Source organism: Callithrix jacchus, chromosome 3 (assembly GCF_049354715.1).
Source record: "Callithrix jacchus isolate 240 chromosome 3, calJac240_pri, whole genome shotgun sequence".
In the NCBI taxonomy this organism is placed as follows: Eukaryota; Metazoa; Chordata; class Mammalia; order Primates; family Cebidae; genus Callithrix; species Callithrix jacchus.
The window spans coordinates 126288883-126313560 of NC_133504.1; the positions used below are offsets into that span (position 1 = coordinate 126288883).

Below are 24678 nucleotides of genomic sequence, written 5' to 3' on the forward strand. Positions count from 1 at the left end.
TTCAAAAGCAAGTTGAGGCAGTTGTAAAACATGAAATTTGATACTTTTTTAAGAAACAAAAAAGTTTGTGAATACAGGCAACAAAGAACATGTAGTGTTTTACAAATTGTGAATTGTAATGTAGTAACAGCCTTTTTAAATGAAAAAGAAGAATAAGAATACAGTGAAAACATCCAAGTTCATTACCTTCACATAGTGAGGGTAAATTGTATTTCATGTATCTGTATGTGTGATTATGTAGATAGATACATATGCATATTTAGGTAGGTAGATTGATAAAAGGAAATACTTTTAGAAAAATGGGGTTATATCATAGCTTCTATTAATATGTTAATTATAGAAATATTACATTTGTTTTAATATGACATAAGAAAAAGAAATGCAACAGAAGAATTTCTAAAGGTCACATAAATGCTTCTTTAAGAGTTATTTTCTAAAAGCTAAAAAATAATTTTAGACACTATTTGTTGGCTCCAAACTCTGAAAGATAAAGATATTAGAACTCCTATATCTTCCAACTTCCGTCTCTACTTCCCTCAATTTTGGATAGTTCTTGGGCTCATCTTTCTTTAAATGTCCCTTCCCCTCATCCCCACCTTCCCTTTTTCTTTTTTCCCCTCCTACTTCCTGGTTCAAGTCCAATAATGTTAACAGTAAAATAACCCCTTCCCCTATTCCCCTCCTCCTTTCTCTCTTTCCCCTTCTTTCCCATAAATGTATTTGCATGTCTGCCAGATCATTTATTTTTTAACTTGTGCAAAACACAGGCAGTTCTGGCCAGACCTTTCTGCTTTCTCTGATGGTATCAATAGATGAATTATTGTTTATCTAATCATTGCATCTGAAGCATATTGGTTTTCTTCTATAAACCACAGTGTTAGGTTGGGATCTTGTATTCTGCCATCTTTATATAGACTGAAGGTGTGAGAGAGGGGAGGAGACCTCAAGTAGGCTGTGTGAGCCCACTCTTAGTGGACCTGAGCTATGCTCCAATTTCTGAGACTTCAAGTGTCTTATTCTAAGATTTCTTTCACTAAGTAAGCATCTGCCCTGTTCTCATGGTGAGGGGTGTATTCTGATGGCTTTTTTCAGAAAATGTCAGCCCATATGTTCACATCCTCTGTTTTTACCTGTTACTCTCCAGCAAGTATTTCATTTTTTCAGAAGAGCCAAAAGGTAAAAACACTTCATTTCACTTTACTGCTTATTTTGAGACATTAGTAATAACTCCAAGAATTTTGTTGTCTTGTCCACTCTATTTCTGAAATATAGAGGCAGGGTAAGGAACAATTCTATGCCATACCAAATGATACTTAGAGTAAATGATTTAATGCCAATTAGAAGCCCTTAAGCGCTTTTTTGGTTTTTTTGTTTGTTTGTTTTGTTTTTTTGTTTTGAGATGGAATCTCATTCTATCACCCAGGCTGGAGTGCAGTGGTGAGATGGTGGTGAGATCTTGGTTCATTACAACCTCTAACTCCTGGGCTCAAGTGATTCTCCTGCCTTAGCCTTCCAAGTATCTGGGATTACAGGTGTGTGCCACCACACCTAGGAAATTTTTGTGTTTTTAGTAGAGGGGTTTCACCATATTGGCCATGCTGGTCTGGAACTCCTGACCTCAAGTGATCTGCCCGCCTCGGCCTTCCAAAGTGCTGAGATTACAGGTGTGAGCCACCATGCCTGGCCAGAAGCCCCTTTCTGTAAGTGAAATAATTTAAGCATTTACATGAAGTTTTGTTCATTTATTAGCCACGAAAGCAACAAAGCCCAATTTCTATTAGTGCACATTTAAAAATCTTCAAGAACTTAATTTTTAAAAAAGTAAGTCAAACTTTGTATTTTTTAAAAAGTATAAATGTTCAAAGAAAACTATACATATCATCTAGAGTAATTTCTCACTCAGTTAATTCCTTCCAGAGGTGCATTCAGCCTTCATTTAAGTTTTTTGGTTTTTTATGGGTTTTTTTTGAGACGGAGTCTTGCCCTGTTGCCAGGCTGGAGTGCAGTGGCATGATCTTGGCTTGGCTTACTGCAATCTCTGCCTCCTGGGTTCAAGTGATTCTCCTGCCTCAGCCTCCCAAGTAGCTGGGACTACAGGTGCACACCACCACGCCCAGCTAATTTTTGTATTTTTAGTAGAGACAGGGTTTCACCATGTTGGCCAGGATGGTCTCAATTGCCTGACTCTGTGATCCACCCACCTTGGCCTCCCAAAGTGCTGGGATTACAGGCATGGGCCACCGAACCCAGCCATTTAAATTTCCATAGTCAATTTATCTACTCCTAGGAGTAGAAATGGAAATGGCCTATTCTATTACCACATAACTGCATTGAATGTTCTCTTATTCAATGAGAACTATAAATTAAGCTGTAATATTCCCTTTGTAATTTCTCCTGAAATCACCCTGGCTTTTGTTAGCAACTAGAAAATGTCTCTGTTAGCAAGAGCAGTTGTCTTATACTTGAAGTGGCTTTAAAAAAATTAGGCTGTGTAAAATATTTTTTTAAAGTCTTGGGCTATGCGTACCAAGTTTCTTAATATTCATATTTTAGTAAAGTTTTATTTGTTTTGTTTTGCTTTATTTTACTGTATGGTACGTAAGAAAAAAGTCTTAGTTTGACAAACGGAGTTACATATTTTTCTAATGCCTTCCTTATAACCTTAGGGATTCTGGTTTCTTTTCTAATTTCCATATTTACACTCTGGTCCCAAACCTATTTGCTAATCTTGTTTGTAAAAATTTATAAAGTCAGAATTCCAAATGAAAAGAGTACAGTAGAATAAAAGCCCTTTCTTTAAATTCTACTGAAAAATATGCCATCTTTATTGTTCATTAAAATTCAAGCTACTTAAGATTTTCAACATAAAATCAGAAGAAGCTGGATTGTCAGAATATTTTGTGGGCATTAAAACATTTTTCACATAAAATAATTAAATTGAACAGTTCCTTCCTTTTATAATAACAACTTGCTTTTGGTAACCTAAATTTAGTTGCAATTTAGGTGGCCTTAACCTAGAAAAATAAGGCCAGGCGTGGTGGCTCAAGCCTGTAAGCCCAGCACTTTGGGAGGCCAAGGCAGGTGGATCACAAGGTCAAGAGATCGAGACCATCCCGGTCAACATGGTGAAACCCCGTCTCTACTAAAAATCCAAAAAAATTAGCTGGGAGTGGTGGTGCGTGCCTGTAATCCCGGCTACTCGGGAGGCTGAGGCAGGAGAATTGCCTGAACCCAGGAGGCGGAGGTTGCAGTGAGCCGAGATCGCGCCATTGTACTCCAGCCTGGGTAGCAAGAGGGAAACTCCGTCTCAAAAAAAAAAAAAAAAAAAAACCTAGAAAAATAAAATCACCTTACATATAAGTTGTTTCCTACCAGAAAATTTGCTCTGAGAGTCTATTACAAAAAAAGGAAAAAAAAAAAAAACAGTCTAAATATTCTTTTAAATTCTATAAGAAACATCACTCTTGAAATCCTTCCCTGCCCCCTTTGTCTATACAGATAGGCACTGTCCTGCCTAACACTATACAAGACAAACTGAGCTTTAAGCGTAAATTCATGCTCGCTTCAAGTTCCTTGTTTTTTATTTGAGTTGGTTTTCAATATATTTTTCATTTTAACATATTGCCATTCAAATCACTACAATGATGAGAAGGGAGGTTTGTAGCTATCCCTCTTCTTGCTTTATGGCCAGTAAATTTATAGCAGCTGAGCAGCTTATCTTTCAGTAATTGCTAAAGTAGAGTGAGATGAATGGAGTTATTGAGATGAATGCAGTTATTGAGTTACTTGTGCAAATTTGATTATTCAGAGCCCTCAGAGATTAAACCTTCTGCTGTTTCAATTAGCCTTCTGATTGCTTTTCTAAACTGACCTTATAGCTAGGTAAGCAAGTTCACCCCTCCTTTCTGACTTCATTTTAATACAACATCTGTTTGAACAGCATTCTCTTGAATTTCCAATGCTTAACGTGAATGTCCCACTTTCCCTATAATATTTGGATCATAATTTGTGAGATGTCTTTGTTATATATTTGCTTGACAAAATTTTTTCTTAAAAGTAATATCCATCTACTCCTTTTCCTCCCATCACTTGCATCCAGGAATCAGTCTCTACTTGTCATTCCAAATACACTTGGCACAAGTACTGGAAGATTGGCAAAAGAGGCTTCTGAACCACATTAATTTAGTGTGTCATTGCATGGGTATCTACCCCTATCCTCACCCTGATCGTGAAATGAGCAGGAAATACAACAACCATGTCATTTTCTTTTGGTTTTACCATAGCACTCTCAGAACTGATTCATTTGTTTACGCCAAAAAAGGCCCATTTGCCTGCAGAAAAACACACAGTTATAAAATTAGACTTGAATTTTTTTTTCTTTTTCTACCATTATTCAGGCAGGGCATGCCCTTGTACTCTCCTGAGAACTCATTACTATGCTTCCTTTAAAATGTTTCAGCTAGTGAGCATCAGATATGATTTCCCAAAGTATTCTGAAAGTCACTGTAATATGCTGGAATTGATCACGAAAGTCCTAAAAACATAGAGACAAATACAAATAGCCAAGTGGAAGCCAAGTGGAGGAGACTGACAAGTAGAGTGATACATTGTCTATACCCTCCCCGCTGTCTTTCTTATATTAGGAAAAACTAGTATATTCACTGTAGTTTGTTTTATTTCTTGGTATAACTAGATTTTATAATCCTCAGTGTCACAGCTATCATTGATTAAGCTATTGCTATATGTTAAGCAGAACTATTAATAGCCCGACACGTATGTACTTATAGAATAACCCAAAACAATTCTAGATGTTATTATTTTAATTCCCCTTTCACAGATGGGTTGAATCAAATTTATAGAGGCTATATGATGTTAAGAAAATCTGTTTATTCTGTATTAGTCTGTTACTTTCCCTCAATGTCCTTGTCATAGACTTTAGCCCTAATTTAGCTAATCATGACAAAAGCAAAGTATTGCTACCAAAAGACTACTGACTGAAAATCCAAAATTATTGTTAAGTAGCAAACAATGATACTATGTTGGTAGCATCACTCTGAATCCTACCCATCTCACTTCCTTGGACTCTTCCTCCATTAGATATTCTTTCTTCTTTTGCATCAACGTTTTTACCAGCTCTGTCTAATTTGTATTAAAGTTATTCTTCTTATCTGAAAAAATAACAGATAAGGCACTTTAGACACCTCCCTAGCTATATTTCTTTCACCTCCCCTTACAGCCAAGATTCTTGCAAGAATACCATATACACCAACTCCTCACACCTCCTATTAATTTCTCAACCCTTTGGAGCCTGGCTTTTGATGGTACTGTATGACTATCAACAAAGGCACGCCAACAATATCCTTATTGCTAAATCTAATAAACATTTTTTAGTTCTTACCAGCTGTCTCTGCAATACACTTGATACCCATAAGTATTCCTTCCTTCTTGAAACAATTTCTTTAGCATCTGTATTATTATTTTCTACTTTTTGTCTTTCTATAATTCTTCTCTTCTTGTTCTATTTCATATTGTCCTCTTCCTTTACCTATCCCTTAAATTTGTTTTCCAGAGTTTTTTCCTTGGTCTCCACTTCCATGGCGCTACATTTTCCCAATGTTTTCCATCAATGCATACGCTTTTAATCTCCAGATCTCTACCTCCAACCAAGATCTCTCCTTCAGCATCAGGCTTTTTATCTAACTGTCTATGGGACTCTCTTTTCCCCCAATAGCTTGTCCCATAAGAAATTTTAAATCGACATGGCCAAAACATAGGCCAACTCCCATAACCTTCTCTTGTGTTTTTTAAGTTTATGAATATTATCATCCTTTTACCCGTTGCCCCATGATAAAAATTTAGTGACTCTTTTTATTTTTCTTTCTCTTTTTCCTTATGAAGCAAATAAAATTGCAAATCCCATCAATTCTAACTCTGTAACATCTCCCAATCTCCCACCCACATTCTTCTACATTCCTAGTATTTAGTTTCAGGCAATCTTTCACCTAGATTACAGCCTGTCCTTTGGTCTCCCACCTCCAGTCTGCCCACAGTGCCTCACTTCCAATCCCATCTCTATACTGAGGTCAAATCAATGTTTTTAAAACACAAAAATGGTTTATACACTCCCCTAATAGTTTTCATTGCTTCCAAATTAAAGTACACTTTTTTTTTACAAAATAGAGATATTTTGGACCTTGATTTCTTCTCCAGGTAGTAACTTGCTGTCACCACTTGTTGTGCCTCCTGCTTGGGTTCTCCTGAGCTACTTGCCATTTTCCAAACACGTTAAACTTGCTCTTACCTCAAAACCTTTGCACATAATAACTCTGCTCAATTGCCCTATCTCGCATCAGGCTTGCTTTGGCTGAATTATTCATCAGGCTTTAGGGTTCAAGTTAGAAGACATTACCTCCTCTGAAAACTCTTCCCTGACACTCAAACTTCTCTGTTGTCCCATAAGATTCCGTGTGCACCCAATAATTAGCACTTATAAACTCTAAGGTCATTTTTTCTTGTTTACATTTTCCAGCAGACTGTAAGCCCTTCAAGGGCAGGGATGATGTAAAGCTAAATAAACGTGAAGGGTGGTTAATAAAAACTACAATGTAACATTGCATTCTGGCAAGAATTGTCCCCTCTAACCAAGGTTTCAAGATTTTGTATATCTTCTGCATAATCTAGTAGTCTACAAATGAAATACTTCGTAAATGATGTAACATTCTTTTTTCATTATCAGATTGATACTGAATTGAAGAATATCCTATAGTCCTGAAGCATGTGTATTAACTTTGGTAAGTGTATTTTTAAAATTCAGGACCAAAGAATTCAGCACTGTACAGTGTATTCTAAATATCAAAGAATGGGAAGGAGATTTTAATAAATTTACTCTTATCTACTCAAACTCATTTTACAGATAAGAACATTAAGCAATGAGAAAAGTTAAAGAGTTTACACTTACACAAGAGCACACAGCCAACTTCTGATATATTTAAGACTAGAATCCAGGCTTACTGGCCCCCTGACTTGTGCTTCATCTATCATAATCTCACATGTAATATAATGACAGCATAAAGAACATTTAAAGGATTCTCATGCACTTCAACAGGAAGAACTCTGAGTTTAAAGACAGCGTTCATCAAGTCTTACAAATAACACAGTAGGGACCTTAGGAGGAAAGGGACTTTCTTATTCAAATTAAAACAACACTGTTAAATTATTACTTGCTTTTTTCAGTTACTATATTTTCACCTATTAAAAAATGCCAGATGAAGACATTAAGAACCTAAAATAGTTTATTCTGACATAACTTCACATCTTAAACTGAAAGTGACCTGAACTCTGCACATTTCAACAAAAACATTTTCTGTCCAGATTCAGTTGTATTTATTCTAAAGATATTATACATGAGACTTTAAAAGATGCAAACTGGTTTGGATTTCAGTTCTTAGCTGAACTGAGGCTTTTCAATAATGTCAGTTATTATTTTGCTGACAACCCTGCCCAAAATAATGTAGACACAAAAGCCTTCCAATCCCTTGACTAATAACATTAAATTATTTCACCATGTTCATATTTTCAATTATTAATTATTTAAATCTTGTGAATCAGTAAAAAAGAAACTTAACACTCTGAGAACCAGTACTAGGGTGATTGTCAAGAAAACTCATTTTCGAAATCACTCAACCTGGATTAGAATCCCCACTCTAACTATCTGTCTTTGTAAATTTGAGCAAGTTATCTATCCTGTCTAAAGATGAGTTTCCTTTTATCTAAAATGAAAATTTCAATATCGACCTTAATACAAAATTTCAATTTTTATGATTGAGATGTATATAAAATGCCTAAAAAATAATCAAAATGAATATTAGCAGTAATACTAGCAAAGTTGTTGCACTGATTCTCCTACTAGTACTGATATGAATCTCAAACGTTTTTCTGCCCATGTATATGCCAAAGCACAAAATATGCCACTGTCCTAAAGATAAAGTAAGTTTTCTCAACAACTTCCAAGGAAAACACTTTCTGATCTCAGTAGCTGCTAAATTATACTCTCCTCCCCATTGGAATGAGTCTACTTTTCCTTTATCTCAATCCACATGTAATAATCTGCAAAAAGTTAAAATCCCAATACACAACATTTACCTCACCTCTCATCCTTCAAGATTTCTTAAGTTTTAATTAAGAGTCAGGGTTATTTGGAAAGCTATATGATAACTTTGATTTCAAATATGTTTTTCACTGGACTATTATTCTTCAGAACTCAGAGTGCATTTCCTTAATGTTATATGTTTTCAGGCTTTGGGAAAACTAATTAAAATCGGAGAAGATATCCTAAGATAAGTAAAGGAGGAAGTAATAATCTGATGGATTTCAAGAGATTTCTTTTCAGAACAAATTTCACAAGTATTTTTAATGCTAACTAAATCAAGAGATAAATTCAGTTTGTCAATGACATATTAATGAAGATTCTAATATACTGATTCTTCTGGTTCATGGTCATTATTTTCATCTTCTGTAGACATTTCTTATTATTTCACCTGTGTTAGTCTACATTTTTCTCTGACCTTTAATTAATTCTTTGATTTCTATACCACTCAATTGTTTGGCTTCCCAAATACATTTTGATCATCTGGATGGATTATTCACATATTCACTTATTCCTTCCTAAGGTTGTTCACATATTCCTTCCATGGATTTTGGCAACATGCATTGACTCTTCTGAGCTCAATTTTATCCACTGCCTATTTATCACTATTGCATTCTGCAATGATGAAGGCCTACCAGCACTCAATTATTTTGGGAATAGTTACATGACTTTGAAAAGGAAAATTATACCTCATTCACAAGGCTATGAGCCACTGTGACCAGCCTGAGGTACTTGATACCCAGAAATAATGAGACCACAACTTTACCACTTGTCTCAGGTTTCCAGAACACAACCAACTGATTGCAGTTCCTGGGTTCCAGGGGGAATTTTGTAGCTGTATTGGACAACTGTGAAGTCATTCAACTAACAGCAGCATTGCCTCAAAAATAACACAATCCTAGTCATGAGCTGCTCTAAATCTAAGTCTTAATGATTTCAGAGTAAATGCCGAGTACTTTCCCTCAGATAGATCAGTCTTTTCAATATATATTAAATTATTCAAGTAGAAAATATCAATTTTCTTCAATGATTTTTCCCTTGCTGTAGCAGGTAATCTCTTCAGCCCCAGAAGTGGCACATAGTTTAGACTGAAGCAGTGTCTAAAACCATTAAGCCAACTTTGGTTGGCTGTGCATTTCATTTCCATTTAAGCCTACGCATCTCTAGTTAGGGATCTGAATCCCTCATTTAGAAGCTGAAGCTGAACACCTTTTATCTCAAGGTGTTCCAATCTCTAGTACATCTACAATTCAACAGTTTCACACTATTTCACTGTCAATTAGAGTCTTATTAAAAACTTCAGTTCTCATCTTGACAGCTATTGGTCTCCTTGATCAATCTTTTACTTCAAGCCTTCAAGCTCCAAATTGATGGTGGTCATACTTGCATGCACTTTTGGAGAGAGAATCTCTGTGTCTTAATAAATCTCACAAAGCCCGATATTTTTTGCCATTAGCTATAGAAGCAAGTAGTGGTCCCTCCAGGTTGCCAAAACAATAAATGAGTTGGCTCACAATGTAGAATCAGGCTGGGTGACAAATATTTTAGATACCAGAATCACAACCAACACAGAGTTGCTCTCACTATGAGAGAAACACAGGAAGTGAGGCTATGAGAAAAGATTCGAGTCTCTCATCCTATCCTCACTCCAAAGCATAAACTCACTGAAGACAATGAAACATGGAATTTTTTATACAGTACAAATAGAACTATGATATAACTATATTATATTGTCTTGGAAGAGGGAAAAAAATTAAAGGTAGACAAATTGGCCCTAACACAATGTAGAAGATGATTTGATAAAATTCATACTCAGTGTTTTGCTAAAATAAAAACTACTAAACTATTGTCTCAATTCCATGATCAAGTGTACTCATTATGCCACTGGTTGACAGTTTTGCCCTGGCTGTAATTGTTATTAACATAAAGCAGAAAGTCACATTCATCACCAGTTTAAAAAATATTTTTAAAACACTGCACAACATACAAGGTACCCTGGTGTATCAATGGTAATGGCTTTATATGCTTTATGTATGTATATAGTATATAAATCCATCACTATTTGTATTGGAAATGTCTTACATTCTTTTCTTAATCTGGACTTATGAGATGGGCCATAGTGGATATATGGGTCATTCTAGACAGAGTAATTTTTGGCATAAATATTAAAATAGCATGAGGTTGTATGCATCTATTGAGCAATGTTATGATTGTTGCCCATTAGCTCTGTTTTTCTAACATAAAATTTATTTCATTATTCTCATAGACCTAGAGCTGGAGCACCCTGGGGAATGACCTCTGATGACTTAACCTAAGCAAAACCACTGAGCTTCTGGGGAGACAACCAGGATACTTTCTACTTTTTCTAGCTACAGCATCTTCATACAATGATAAGTATGATGATTTGCTATCAAAATAAATTGAAATACAATGCAAACCATAGATATGACTGAGAATTATGTGGATCTTCACAGTGTTGATCTTGAGAACTGCTCCTGTGTCTTTCACAAAAATGCTACAGTAAGCAATCTCATAAGGCCTGTTTTTGTCTATATCTCTGCTGTTTCATTCTAAAAGACTCAGCATTAAGCATCCACTTTAAAATTCCCAATATGCTAAACTCCATTCTCTGATTGATTCCCAGGCTTAGTAGGTATCATCAAGAAAATGTTGAACCGGTCACAGTGGCTCACACCTGTAATCCCAGCCCTTTGGGAGGCCAAGGTGAGTGTATCACAAGGTCAGGAGTTTGAGACTAGCCTGGCCAACATAGTAAAACCCCTTCTCTACTGAAAATACAAAAATTAGCCAGGCATTGTGGCATGTGCCTGTAATCTCAGCTACTCAGGAGGCTGAGGCAGGAGAATTGCTTGAACCTGGGAGGTGGAGGTTGTAGTGAGCTATGATTGCACCACTGCACTCCAGTCTGGGTGACAGAGCAAGTCTCCATTGAAAAAAAAAAAAAAAAAAAGAAAAAGAAAAGAAAAAGTTAGACAGACTTCCACCATAACGCCTAGAATATTTCACTTCTTAAAAACTAACAGCAAAAACACAACAACAGCAACAAAAAGACTCCTGAAACTACCTTCCTGCTTCCAGCTACAAGTTGCTTGGAATTAACTAGGTAGCATCTGCCTTGCTACAAATTTTCTTTGTAACTTGAACAAATTTATTTTTGCAAAAAATGCCTGAGAGAAATTTATAAAGTTCTAAAAACACGATTTTTCTGCTTAACTAAATGTACCACATATAAAAAAATATATAATATTCTATATGTCTTCTTGGCCCAGGGGAAATGAAAGTGTTCTCTCTATTCTGCTTTAATGGAAAGTTCAAATATTTAGAATAAATACCTCTCTGAAACTATGACAAATCATGCAAGCTTCTATATGTAGAGTTAATTGCGTCAGGGAATTTGAATTCACCTCATGTTAGATGTAGAGTTATACAATATATCAAGCAATTTTATGGCAAATATAATTGGAGTTAAATTAACTAACATACCTGTCACTTCTCAAAATTCTAAGTCCCATGAAGGAGTATTGCATTAACTGAGCCAAGGTCAAGTCACTTTCTGTCATCCAAAGAACTTCTCTGTTTGAGGTTTGCTTCTCATTTTGAAATCTTAGTGAAAGGTAGGGCTGCACTTTCTATGTAGAAGCTTCAAGGAGCAGGCATTTTATTTCCCAATTCCTGGCAAAGCCACCTTTGCTCCAGTTCCCAAAAAGTTTCTCATCTCCATCTGAGACCACCTCAGCCTGGACCTTATTGTATATATGGCCGTCAGTTTTCTGGTCAAAGCTATTCAACAAGTCTCTAGGAAGTTTCAAACTTTCCCACATTTTCCTGTCTTCTTCTGAGCCCTCCAAACTCTTCCAAACCCTGCCTGTTACCCAGTTCCAAAGTCGCTTCCGCATTTTCAAGTATCTTTTCAGCAGCACCCCATTCTACTGGTACCACTTTTACTGTTATCAGTCTGATCTCAAGCTGCTGATGAACACAATATGCAAGACTGGGCAATTTACAAAGGAAAGAGGTTTTGTGGAGAATTCACAATTCCACGTGGCTGGGGAAGCCTCACAATAAAGACAGAAGGAAAGGAGGAACAAGTCACAGCTTACATGAATGGCAGCAGGCAAAGAGAGCTTATGCAGGAAAAGTCTCACTTATAATAACTATCAGAGTTCATGAGACTTACTATCATGAGAACAGCATGGGAAAGACCTGGCCCCATGATTCAATTACCTCCCACAACACATGGGAATTCAAGATGAGATTTGGGTGGGGACACAGCCAAACCATATCAAATTTGTTTCTAAGAATGATGTTTACAAGTTCTATCAGTGAGGATTATCTGAGGAAACAGAAAAAACAGGAGATAAAGAGATTTATTTTAAGAAATCTGGGAGAAATGCCACATATAGATGAAGAAGAGGAAGGCAGCAAATCACGCTACCATGTGTGTACCTATGCAACAATCTTGCATGCTCTTCACATGTACCCCAAAACCTAAAATGCGATTAAAAAAAAGACTAAAAAAAAAAGAAAAAGGCACTTAGATGTCCTAATATTTCTCAAATTATGCAAACGTACAAATACAAAAAGATCCTGTACTTGGCAATTGCTAACTAGATATTTAGATATGGAAGAAAATATAAAGGGATGAGGTAGCCAGTTCATTTTATTAAGTATTTTACATTTAGGTTAAAGAAATACCCATAGAAGAGTACGTTGCCATCTAGACATCCTTTCTTCAATTCCAAACTCAGTGACTAAGCCCCTATGGTATACCAAATTCCAGGTGGCCTCTAGAGGGAAAATAAGTGTCCTAAGATAGAGGTATGCACAGAGCATTCCTAGAGTCTTGGGGAGGAACAGGGAATTTCTAGGGATGAGAATTAAGTGTGTGCATGGCAGTGGGGTCAAGGTTAGGCCTCACTGAGGTCTGAACTTTCTTAGGGTATAAAAATGGTGCAACCATTTTGGTGGAAGTGGAGTTGGTTGGGCAGATATCTGCAGGTTCGTGAGCCCAGGGGTGTTTTTAAAAACAGGGCTGTTGCTGGGAACAGGAAAAAGCCATAGTTAGGCCAGCATCTAAGATCGGCCTGCTACCCAGGTGAATTTAAGGGTAATTTTGGGAGTAACAGACAGAAAGCAAAAACGCCATTAGAAGTGATTACAATGATCTGGAAAAGTAATTACAAAGGCATGAACCATGGTAGTGACGAAAAGAATGGAGAAAAGGGGACAGAATCGAGAAACATTTTGATAATAAAATCAGCAGGATAAGGGATTAATCAGCTCTCATGAGTGGAGAAAGTGCTGGGATAAATGGAAAGAGAGGATACATATCGCCACCAGATTCATCTCTCCATTCATAAAACAATAGTTGTGCCACTGAATGAAATAAAGACACTAATAAGACCCTAAGTCACTTTTCCTCCTGACACAATAACATGGATTATTTTCCATAAATAAAGACCAAGATCCTAGAGTATCTAATATTTGTAAGGTGCTTTTTCACATTTATAAAATGTTTCACTCATTTTAAGTCATTTGGTAATAATTACAATGCTGAAAGGCAGGGCTATTATATTTTATGGACAAGAAATTATGTTTCAGAGAGGACATCTATTTCTAAAAATCACACAGCTAGTAAGTGGGAGAGCAGAAACTCAGATTCAGAACTCCCTTCCAAATCCATCATTCCTTCCCTGTAGCAGGTTCAGTTCTTTCGGTTAGAAGCCATCTCCCTGTCAGGACACAGACAAGCTGTTTCTGCTTTGGTGACAGCGTTTCCTGCCTTCTTGCCCGAGTCTCTGTAATTAGTAGCCCTGTGCATTGCTGACCACAGTCAGGAACGGATGTCCTTGCTGTAGGATCCTATTTTAAGACTCCACTTGAGATATATATGTGTTATACCTGCTTTTTCCTTTTGCCACATAAAATCCACAAATGGAAGACCAATGAAAAATCCCTGGAGCAAATGTACTCGTTGTAACTTTCACAAGACCTGTCAAATTCTAGGTGACTGCAGGCATTCTATTAAATGATGTCAGTAGGGACTTACTGATACCTCTGTTACCTTCACTCTAAACTAACTCAAATTAACCTGGATCCCAAAAATCTGAGGTTTCAAAAAAAAATTAAGAAATTGCTTATGCATTTGTGAAGCTGGCAAGTCTTAAATAGCCTAGAAACAGACAAAATTTCTATATTACAGTGTTGAGGTTGAATTCTTCTTTCCTGAAAAAACTTGTTTTTGCTCTTAAAGCGTTCAACTGGATGACAGTCACTAACATTATCAATGGTTACATGCGCAAGATCTCTTTCCAGCAATATCTAGGCTAATGTTTCACTAAACTATTACCATAGCCTAGACAAACTGGCACACAAAAATTAACTATCACACAAATCTTTTCTTGCCATCTATAAGGTCTAAAGTCTTTCAAGTTGCAGTATTGACTTCCTATATTTCTCTGGATTCCTAGGTCATCCCACGAGTGTTTCTTTCTTTTTTTTTTTTTTTTTTTTCTCGCTTTTTCACCAGGCACCAGGCTGGAGTGCAATGGCCCGATCTCCGCTCACTGCAACCTCCGCCTCCTGGCTTCAAGCAATTCTTCTGCCTCAGCCTCCCAAGTAGCTGGGACTACAGGTGTACCCCACCATGCATACCTAGCTAATTTTTGTATTTTAATAGAGACAGGGTTTCACTATGGTGGGCAGGATGGTCTTGATCTCTTGACCTCATGATCCACCTGCCCCAGCCTTCCAAAGTGCTGGGATTACAGGTGTGAGCCACCGTGCCTGGCCTCATGGTTGGTTCTTAAACATCACCTGGGACCCATTACCTTAAACAGTCCTCACAGAATTAGAATATTAATACCTCACCTGGAAATTCTAAAGAAACAAAGCTTTTTATGAAGATTTTAATTTAAAAACAAGTGAAAGACCTTTCTAATGTGTCATTTCATTCAATAGCAATAGGTCCTAATGAAGAAAGAATTTGATCAGCTTGAGAGTTGACTGTTTCCATTTGGAGATAAATAGCTAAAAATAAATAAGAAGACTTAGAAGGTTGTTTTTACATCTCTGCTCTCCCTTTTGTACACCTTTCCCCACCACAGAGGTCTCACCCTCCCCCAACCTATAAATGTGATTCCCAACCCCAGCTGCATCTTTGAATTATATGGAGAATTCTGGAAAAAATACCAGTGCCCAGGCACCCCCTCAGAGATTCAGATTTAAGCAATCTTGAATGAAACCTGCCCTGCAACCAAACCTGCCAATCACTGCCTTAAAAGCTTGGTCCCTTCACCCAAATCAGAAAGAGAAAAGTATCTTGGATTAACTGATTAAAGATCTTGGCTAAATGACTAATGAAACTGTAGCAAGTGTGAATTTCTAACACTGTATTATCTCACTCTGGCATTACATTTTGAGTATTTTTGTCCTTAATTATAAAATAATCTCTTATCTCTCACTAAAGAAATCCCAGTCACAGATAATCAGGTCAAACAATTCTCTTTCCCACAGTCTATTTTATCCTTGTCTGTTTCTTCAAGGATCTGAAATATTCCTTCCTCCATTGGGCCAAGAAAGCATCTAATGGTTTCTTCCATGACACCCACCACCACAAAGCTACTAGTTTCATAACTAATGCATTCTGGCAAGTTCCACTTTGCAGTTAACAATAGTAGTACCTTATTGCTCATCCATGGATAAGGCACTTGGGATTCATATTTTACTTCTTACCAAGTAAGAAAGTTTCTAATAATAGATTGACTATGCCAGATATTCTCTTTAATATCAAAAGTATAAATCTTTGCATCTGTTGTATGCTGCACCATGAAAATCCTCTAAAGAAATGCCTATTTCAGATAAAAACCTTTGCCTCCACCTTGTGGATGACATGTCAAAATGCAGATGACTGTGCAAAAATAGATTCTTAAATCAGTTCTTAATTAAATTAATACAAAATCATCTGGGATATGCTTACTCTATGCTATAGCTGTAGAGCAATGTGAAAAGCAGTTAACAAGATACAGAACTTTTCATTTTATACTCAGAGATTTTAACAATTATGTCAGTTTGGCAACTTTGTACACACAGAACAAATAATCCATCCAAATTTGTCATTTAGTTTGAAAATGTTTAAAAATATGAAAAAAATTATCTCTTAAAATAGCACTAGTTTTAGAGTACAAATATCTACTCAATATTAAACACCTGCTAAATTTAAGGTAAGAAAAAAATGTGCAAAACAGTAATATTCACTTTCTATAAACTTTACTACTTTTCAAAGAACTTTCTTATTTTCTCATCTAATCTTCATCAAAATTGCATGAGGCCGATAACCCAGGACCTATTACATATAATTTACAGATAGGAAAGGTGCAGTGAGATGAACACACTAATAAGGGCACACACTAGCAAACAGCAAAGACTGATTTAACAATATAAAGCATTTGTTGAGAACTTTTATTAAGTACAGTTCTTATTGCTTTGTAACTGAGTCACTTATCTACTGTATAGTAACATGCCAACCAGAAAAAAAATAGCTTAAAACAGTAAGAATCATTAACTGTGCTCACACATCTGGGGGTTGAGTGGGCTCAGAGTTTCTCATGCAGTTGCAGCCAGGCAGTGGCTGGAGGTTGGGCCTGACTATCTTGAAAGGTTTCCTAGGCATGTAGTTTGGCAGTTGGGCTGGGAAAAAAATCAAACATCTGGGGTCTGGAACAGATGGGCTTCTTGAGTATCTCTAAGTGGTCTCTTCAGGTGGTCTCTTCATATGGCAGTTTCAGGGCAGCCAGATTTTTCACGTGGTGGCTGAAGAGCCCTAGAGTGAGTTTCCCACAAGTCAATGGCAGAAGTTATCCTTTCTAGTCAACCCTCAGAAGTCAGGCAACTTCCTTTCTATTGTATTAAATTAAGGAAGTCAAAAGACCCGTTTAAGTTCAAGAGGAGAAACAGACTGCAATTTTTGATGAGTATGGTATCAAAGAATGTACAGATGTTTTAAAATAATCACATATACATTATCTTCATTAGCCTCCATGAGATAGGTACTGCTATTATCTTTATAATGTAGATGAGGAAGTTGAGGCACATCATGGTCAAATAATATCCCAAGGACAAGTTTCAGTGGTAGAATTTAATTCCAGATAGTTTGACCCTGCATATCTCTCTCTCTCTCTCTCTCTCTCTCTCTCTCTCTCTCTCTCTCTCTCTCTCTCTCTCTCTCTCTCTCTCTCTCTCTCTCTCTCGATAGTGAGGTGGGGTAATTCCCTTGATTCCTTTCATGGACAGGTACTGGAGTTACTTGTTTCACTCTGCCCACCGCTGGCCACTCCTCATGAAAGGGAGTGTGTGAACAAGTACAGGAACTGGAGCTAATGAACGCTGAAACTGGCCAGTCACTTCTCTGTGGCAGGAGTAGGCTCTGTGCAGGCCCTGCAGCAGCATCCAAGTGTGTTACAACCAATGGTCTCTCAGCTCTGCCATCCAAGAATGTTCAAGTGCCAACCAGCTCAGTGGAGGGTCCAGGTAGCAGCCCCTGCCCTCTCAGCACCCAGGTTGCTGTCTGGCATCCAGAAAGAATCAAGTCACACCAATGGATTGAAGTGTAGTATAGGCATGAGAGGATTTTATTGGGTAATGAAAGTGGCTCTCAGCGGGTTGGGGAGTTGGAAGGGGATGGTGTGGGTAAAAGGTGATCTTTCCCTGAAGCCCGGCTATTTTGGGCTAGGCCCCTCTTCGAAGTCACACCATCTGTAGTTAGCCACATCTATCTGTAGTTTCCAACACTTAGTTGCTTCTCAGCTCACCACTCAGCTGCTTGTATCCTCAACACTCAGCTGCTTGTGTTGCTCTGCCAGCTGAAATCTTTTTATGGGCAGAGGATAGGGGATGTGCCAGGCCAAAAAAAGGCAACATTTGGGTAGAAAAACAGAGTCAAATGTTTTCACTTAGGACCTTGATTCGGCTTAAGGGTGGGGTTTACCAGGAGCACAGCCCTCTGTATCAATAGGTTCTCACTCTGTTGCCCAAGATGGAGTGCAGTGAAGTGATCATGGCTCACTGCAGCCTTGACCTTCTGGGCTTAAGTGATCTTCCCAACTCAGCCTCCTTAATAGCTGGGATTACAGGTACATATGACATCACCCAGCTAATTTTTTCTATTTTGCAGAGGCAGGGTCCCACTATGTTACCCAGGGTATTCTCTAACTCCTGGACTCAAGCAATCCTCTCACCTCACCTCCCAAAGTGCTGGGATTACAAGCTTCAGCCACTGCACCTGGCCCACTATACATCCTTAACCTCTATGCATACTCCTGACATTGAAATTCGTAGCCGGATATATACTAACAATTCTGAAGGGTATTTTGCTATCAATCACACTTATCGGGTAAAAAAAATTTTTAAGGCTTTATTTCTATTTCCTTTTATCCTAGTTTCATAAGAAAATTATATCTAGCCAGGCTATGTTTTGTGGAATATATCTTTTAAATAAACATTTATTGAGCATCTAGTCAGCATTTACAAAGCACAATGCCTATTATCAAAGGAACTTCTGTTCTAATAGGGAAGACAGGCACATGCACTAATAAACTTAGGAACTGAATGATGCAGGTAGAGAGAAGGGTATCACTGAGGATGAGCTGAGAGGAAAACTGGTCAGTGGCAGGTCTACAGTTTGAATATTGGCACAGGTTCTTTAATATGAAGTAGTGTTCTCTGCTATTAAATCAGCTCCAGGGCAGATTACCTTGTAAGGCTTCTTGTCCTGTGCAGGGAGCTGCCATCTGCCATTTGTCCTCCTTCATCTCAACAGCCAACACAGCTTTCCTGAAATTCCATCTGGGAGTTGAAGCTCAGAAGGACAATGAGAACAATATATCATTGATTGATTTCTCATTGAAAAGTCACTATATGTTGTTGGGTTTTTTTGCTTACTTTGGTGATAGGTGGAGAGTTGACACATCAAATACTAAGTAAAATAAATCATGCTGCCACCTCTACACCACCAGGTCCTGGACAAACAGGGAGGAAGCAGGATATATCTTCCAAGTCCCACAACAACCAGCTCTGGACTTCCTTTTGTACTTTTAGGAATTCTCTCTTTTCCTCAATCTCTCCTCAAGGTTTCCGGTATTCTAATAACAATCATAATAATTCCTTATTTTTATATTTTAATGCATTTTTCATTTTATTACTGGATTTGATATGCTTATTTTATCCCCAGATTGACTAATGCCCAAAGTGATTTAATATCTTTTCAGGAAATATTTTTTTAAAAAACATATTGACTGAAAGTGGAAGCCAAGGAACTCAATATGTTAGAGGTTTTAGAGACACATGTAAGGAAAATAGATTTTAAACAGTTGACTCTCCAGGAAACAGAATGTGGATGTGTCCTCTCGGACTCTTTGTGAAGCCAATCAACCCTGTAAGTGATCTTACCCACTACTTAGTTCCCCCAACCTTAAACAAAACCACCTCACTATCCTCTAATGCAGTGCTCTTCAAAAATGTAAAACATTGACCCAAATTTATAGAAATATATTAAAAAATGAGATCACCAATTGTGTTCCTAAAAGCCAAATATTTAGGGCAAAAAAATGAGACCAAAGACCATTTTTAGGGGTGAGATTCAAAATACAGTACTTAACAATTGCCATGCATATGGCCTGAATAGGATGCTGGTCAATAGGACATGGCCATGAACAACTGGCAACTAACCGAGACATATGGAGGGGGTTGCATCTGAATATTTTTGGCCATTATGGAATACGGTATCTGAAGAAGTCAGGAAAAGTCTTGGAGAAGAAGGGGCACTGAAAAAACAGAATAACAGGGTCAAATATAAATTTTATGCATTTGGATGCCAGAATCACATGCAAACTTTCAGTAACTGAACAGACTTCTTCTCTAAGCAGACCAGACTTAGGCACAAGGATTAGTCAAGAGGCAGTTGTTTGTGGAGGATGTAGTATTTAGACATACGGGCCAAGGTCTGCACATGCATATGTAAGTGATCCCACAGAGCTAGGCAGAGTTGGGGCTGGGAAGGAAGAGGGACAGGGGTGGACTGAAAGCTGGTTCTCCTTATTCTGCCAATTTCTATTTTAGAACTCAAAGGAAATAAGAATTTTAAAGCTAAACCTTAATTTTCAGGTGATTTAAAGGTATATTTGCCAACTTAGGAGGGTAGAACATGTTTTATTTATTTATTAGCTTGTCAGCTAGATTTCAAAGGTTTAAATATTTAGACACACGCTATGTGGGCCTCCATTTGTACTCTTATGCATACGCCTGCAGTTTCAGGGTCAGGTATTTATTTTACAGGTCCTCAAATGGATCAAGTAAGTGACTTCTCTCTCCTTCTACACAACAGCAATAGGCAGCCTTATCCAAACAGGTTTAACAACAAACTGTAGCCAGGTGTATTAGTCCCTTCTCATGCTGCTAACAAAGACATTCCTGAGACAGGGTAATTTCTAAAGGAAAGAGGTTTAATGGACTCACAATTCCACAAGGCTGGAGAGGCCTCACAATCATGGGGGAAGGTGAAGAAAGAGAAAAGTCACGTCTCACATGGTGGCAGGCAAGAGAGTTTGTACAGAAACACCTCCTGTTTGTAAAACCATCAGATTTCACCAGACTTATTCACTACCACGAGAACAGTAAGGGAGAAACTTCCCCCATGATTCAATTATCTCCACGTGACCCCACCCTTGACACCTGAGGATTACTACAGTTCAAGGTACAAGTGAACTCACATGAATTCAATTCATGTGAGATGTGGGTGGGGACACAGCCAAACCATATCCCCAGGTGTTTCCCCAGGATGGTGATTTAAAACCAACTACTGGCTCTTTCCTCCAAAGTCAAGTCTGGGAAAGCTGTAAATCTGAGAGGAAACTAGGAATAATTTAAGAAACTAATAACCATAACAACAGTAAACATGAGAGCCCTTGAGGTGTCTGAAGGTGGAAGCATTCCTTAAAGCCTGCCTTGAACTTAGGAACATTGTGAGGGAAGGAGATTGAACTGTAGTAGATTCATCCTGGAGCAGAGAAAGCTGAAGAAAATCTTCTACAATCTGCTTTTGCTTTCGGAAAAGTTTAAAATTCTAAAGAAGTCTAACAGATAGTCCGAGTAAGTGAAAAGACAGTCAATCCATGCTCTTGCAGTAAATGACTGGCTATCATAAAAGTATTGATTCTTTCCAAATTTATCAATAAATTAAATGCAATTTCCATTAAAATTCCAGATGAATTTTTAGTCATTCAACATTCTTGTTAAAAATTTTATGTAGAAATATAAAAGTCTACAATAAAATCTGCCTAAAACATTAGTAATGTGTGGTAATGTGTTTAACCAAATATTAAGACATAATACAAAGCCATATAAACAACAAGTAACATATAATATAGCAGTGAATAAACAGAATAAAATAGAAATCCAGGAATGTAGAGGAACTTAAAACACTATAGTGATAGTATCTGAAAAAAACATGAAAAGATTGTATTCTTTTAGAGGTGGTATTGAGTTTGTCTACCATGTGTAAAAAATTTAAAGTGAAACCCTAACAGCACATGCAAAGGCAGGCTACAAATAAAGACTTAAAAATATATCTCTGGAGTTAATAAAAAATGCACATAAATGTATTTGGAACATGAAGGTAGGAATAGCCTAACTAAAAAAAATATTCAAAAAGGACAAATCATAAGGCAAAATTTTGATGAATTTTATTATCAAGATTAGAAGTTCTGTTCAACAAAAGACATCATGAATAAAGTTCACAGACATGTGCAGGTAGGGATAAAATATTTATAGTTCCTAAACTAGCAAGACATTAAAATTGAGAAAATATTTTAAAAATCCAAAAACAAAAAAAGAGAATGTAAAAATGAGTGAAGCACAGAAGATTTTTGGAGATGGTAAAACTATTCTGTATGATACTGTAATGGTGGGCAAATGACATTATGCATTTGTCAAAACTTATAAAACTGTACAACACAAAAAGTAAACCTTAATCTATACAATTTTAAAAACATTGTTTAGGAGGTCGAGGATTCCAGGAAAGAATGCAAACTGTGACAAGAAAATCTAACTTTATTACATTTGTATGAAACAAGTTGATTGAAAGAGTTAGAAGAAAAGGCTTTTATCTACATACCCTTAGAAATCAGTGAAGTCTCTAAGACTAGAGGCAAAAAGAACTGCACATAAGTACTGCACTCCAGTTTATAAAGTTATTTCCCAAGGAAATATGTGTTAACAATTCTGATACTACCTATACATTATACTAGGATTCAACATTTAAGTGACTGAGTAGAGGGCAGATAGTGGGAGCCAACTTTCTCACCGTGGGAGTAGGAATTTACAAATAAACAAGGGGAAGAGGCTAGAATGCTCCATGTTAAAATGAATTTGAGTTAGGAACATCAGTAAGAATTCATGTTTAATTTAAGACAGATACAGGTGGTTACATGGAGAAATATTTACAGATATGTGTACACATATACTTGTTTGTTCTGTCAACTGAGTGGGCCAAAGACACAATACCCAAAAAGTAATGAGTTCACCTGGCACCCACAGCCAGATTATTGTTTTTCTAATAGTAAGTGCCAATAGCAAGAACCAGGGATCTGTGGAGAGTTTAGGACTACAGGAGGAAATATACATAATAAGCCTACACCTTCTGGTAGTGCCAGAACCAATGCAAGTACTCGGAAAATACACACACACACAAAACTGGGGTATGTCAAAAGGACACATAAGCCAACTGAAAGAGCTCCAATGACCAAAGCTAGAACAACCTGACCTTAAGATAGATAAAGTAGTATTGGGTTATAATCCAACATATAAAATAAATGCCCATAAAGCAGTCCATACTAATAGAAATAAATGATTGAATATATTTATAAAGGGAAGAGACAAAACTCCCCTGGAAAAGAATTATAAATGAATTATACAGATACTCCCACTTAAAGAAAGAAGAACATAACTCCCCACTCATTAAGTGTGGACTTGTATAGTGACTTTCTTCTAAAGAGCAAAGCATAGAAAGAGACAAATAAAGAGAAACTTTACAGTGGAAAAACCTGGAAAACACTAGTTCAGTCAGGTGATCAAGGTCAACATCAAGAGGCATACATCATGTAGATGGTACATATCCCCTTAATATGATAATTAAAATGGTGCTTTACTAGTGTGGTGTTCCTCCCCAAAATCAATACACTCAGTTTAGGGATAAAAGAAACATCAGAAAAATCTCAATAGAGGAACATTTTACAAGATACCTGACCAGTACTCTTCAAAACTGTCAAGGTCACCAAAAACAAGGGAATTCTGAAAAACAATCACATTCAAGAGGAGCTTGAGGAGCTATAACAACCAAATGTAATACGGTCTGTGTGGCCTCCTGGAACAGGAAAATGAATTTGGGTAAAACTAAGAAAATCTGAATATACCATGGTTCAGTAATGATAATAAATGTACCATACTAACATAAGATGTTAATAATAGGAGAGATTATAGGGAGGGGAGAGAGAATATGAGAAACCTCTGAACAATCTGCTCAATTTTTCTATAAATCTACTACTGTTATAAAAAATAATATCTACTAATAAAATATTACACTTTATAGATGAGGAAATCTGCTGTGGTGTGAAGGTTTGTGTCAGCTCAAATTTCATGTTAAAACCAATGTAATATTAGGAAGTGGGGCCTTTGGAAAGTGATTAGTCATGAGGACAGATCTCTCATGAATAGGATTAGTGCCCTTACAAAAAAAGTTCCAAAGAACCATCTTGTCTCTTCTGCCACGTGAAGACACATTAGGAAGATGCCATCTATGAACCAGGAAGTAAGCCCTTGCTGGACACTGAATCTGCCAGCATCTTGATCCTGGACTTATTAGCCTCTAGAGCTGTGAGAAATAAATTTCTTTTGCTCATAAGTTACCTGATTTATTGTATTTTGTTATAGCAAAATGCAAAGGCTTATTAGCATGTAAAGAGATAAACTTATTAATGATCAGAGAAATGCTAATTGAAACAAAAATGAGTTACCACTTTACCTCTGTGAGACTGAATAAACATGGAAATCTGGGAAATGCCAAGTGTTGGTGAAGACATGGAGATAAAGGAACCCTTACTCACTATGGTTAGAGTGCAACCTTAAGTATGTATGTGCTTTGGAGAGGAATCTAGGGGCCTTTAGTTGATTACATACTTAAATAACTCTCACCCCACAATTCTGCACCCGGGTATGTATATCCACAGGAAACCCTCACAAGGATTCACAAGAAAACCTGTAGGAAGATGTTACTGTAGTGTTGTTTGTAAAGACAGAGTCAAACATAAACTGTGTTTCCAGCCCTGGAATAATATATATCCAGAATGTGATAGATGCAGACCATTAAATGTACACATTGGTTAAAAACAGCAGATGTACATAAAGAAACATGGCTCAGTTTTAAACTCATAGTGCTGACAAAAAATTCAAGAAATACAATG

At 37.1% G+C, this 24678-nt stretch overlaps 1 protein-coding gene and 1 long non-coding RNA gene across 2 annotated transcripts in view; both read left to right on the forward strand.

The window, feature by feature from the left end:
• Positions 1 to 10586, forward strand: part of GC (GC vitamin D binding protein) — a 40424-nt gene extending 29838 nt beyond the window's left edge. The window contains exons 12-13 of the mRNA XM_008993199.3: positions 6737 to 6791; positions 10413 to 10586. Coding sequence (XP_008991447.1) covers positions 6737 to 6766 — 30 coding nt within the window. The 3' untranslated portion in view covers positions 6767 to 6791; positions 10413 to 10586. The remainder of the gene's footprint in view (positions 1 to 6736; positions 6792 to 10412) is intronic.
• A 199-nt stretch (positions 10587 to 10785) lies between these two features.
• Positions 10786 to 15531, forward strand: LOC144581812 (uncharacterized). Its single transcript, XR_013533084.1, has 2 exons — positions 10786 to 10870; positions 14697 to 15531. It is a non-coding gene; the product is annotated as an uncharacterized LOC144581812 (long non-coding RNA).
• The last annotated feature ends 9147 nt before the right edge of the window (positions 15532 to 24678 follow it).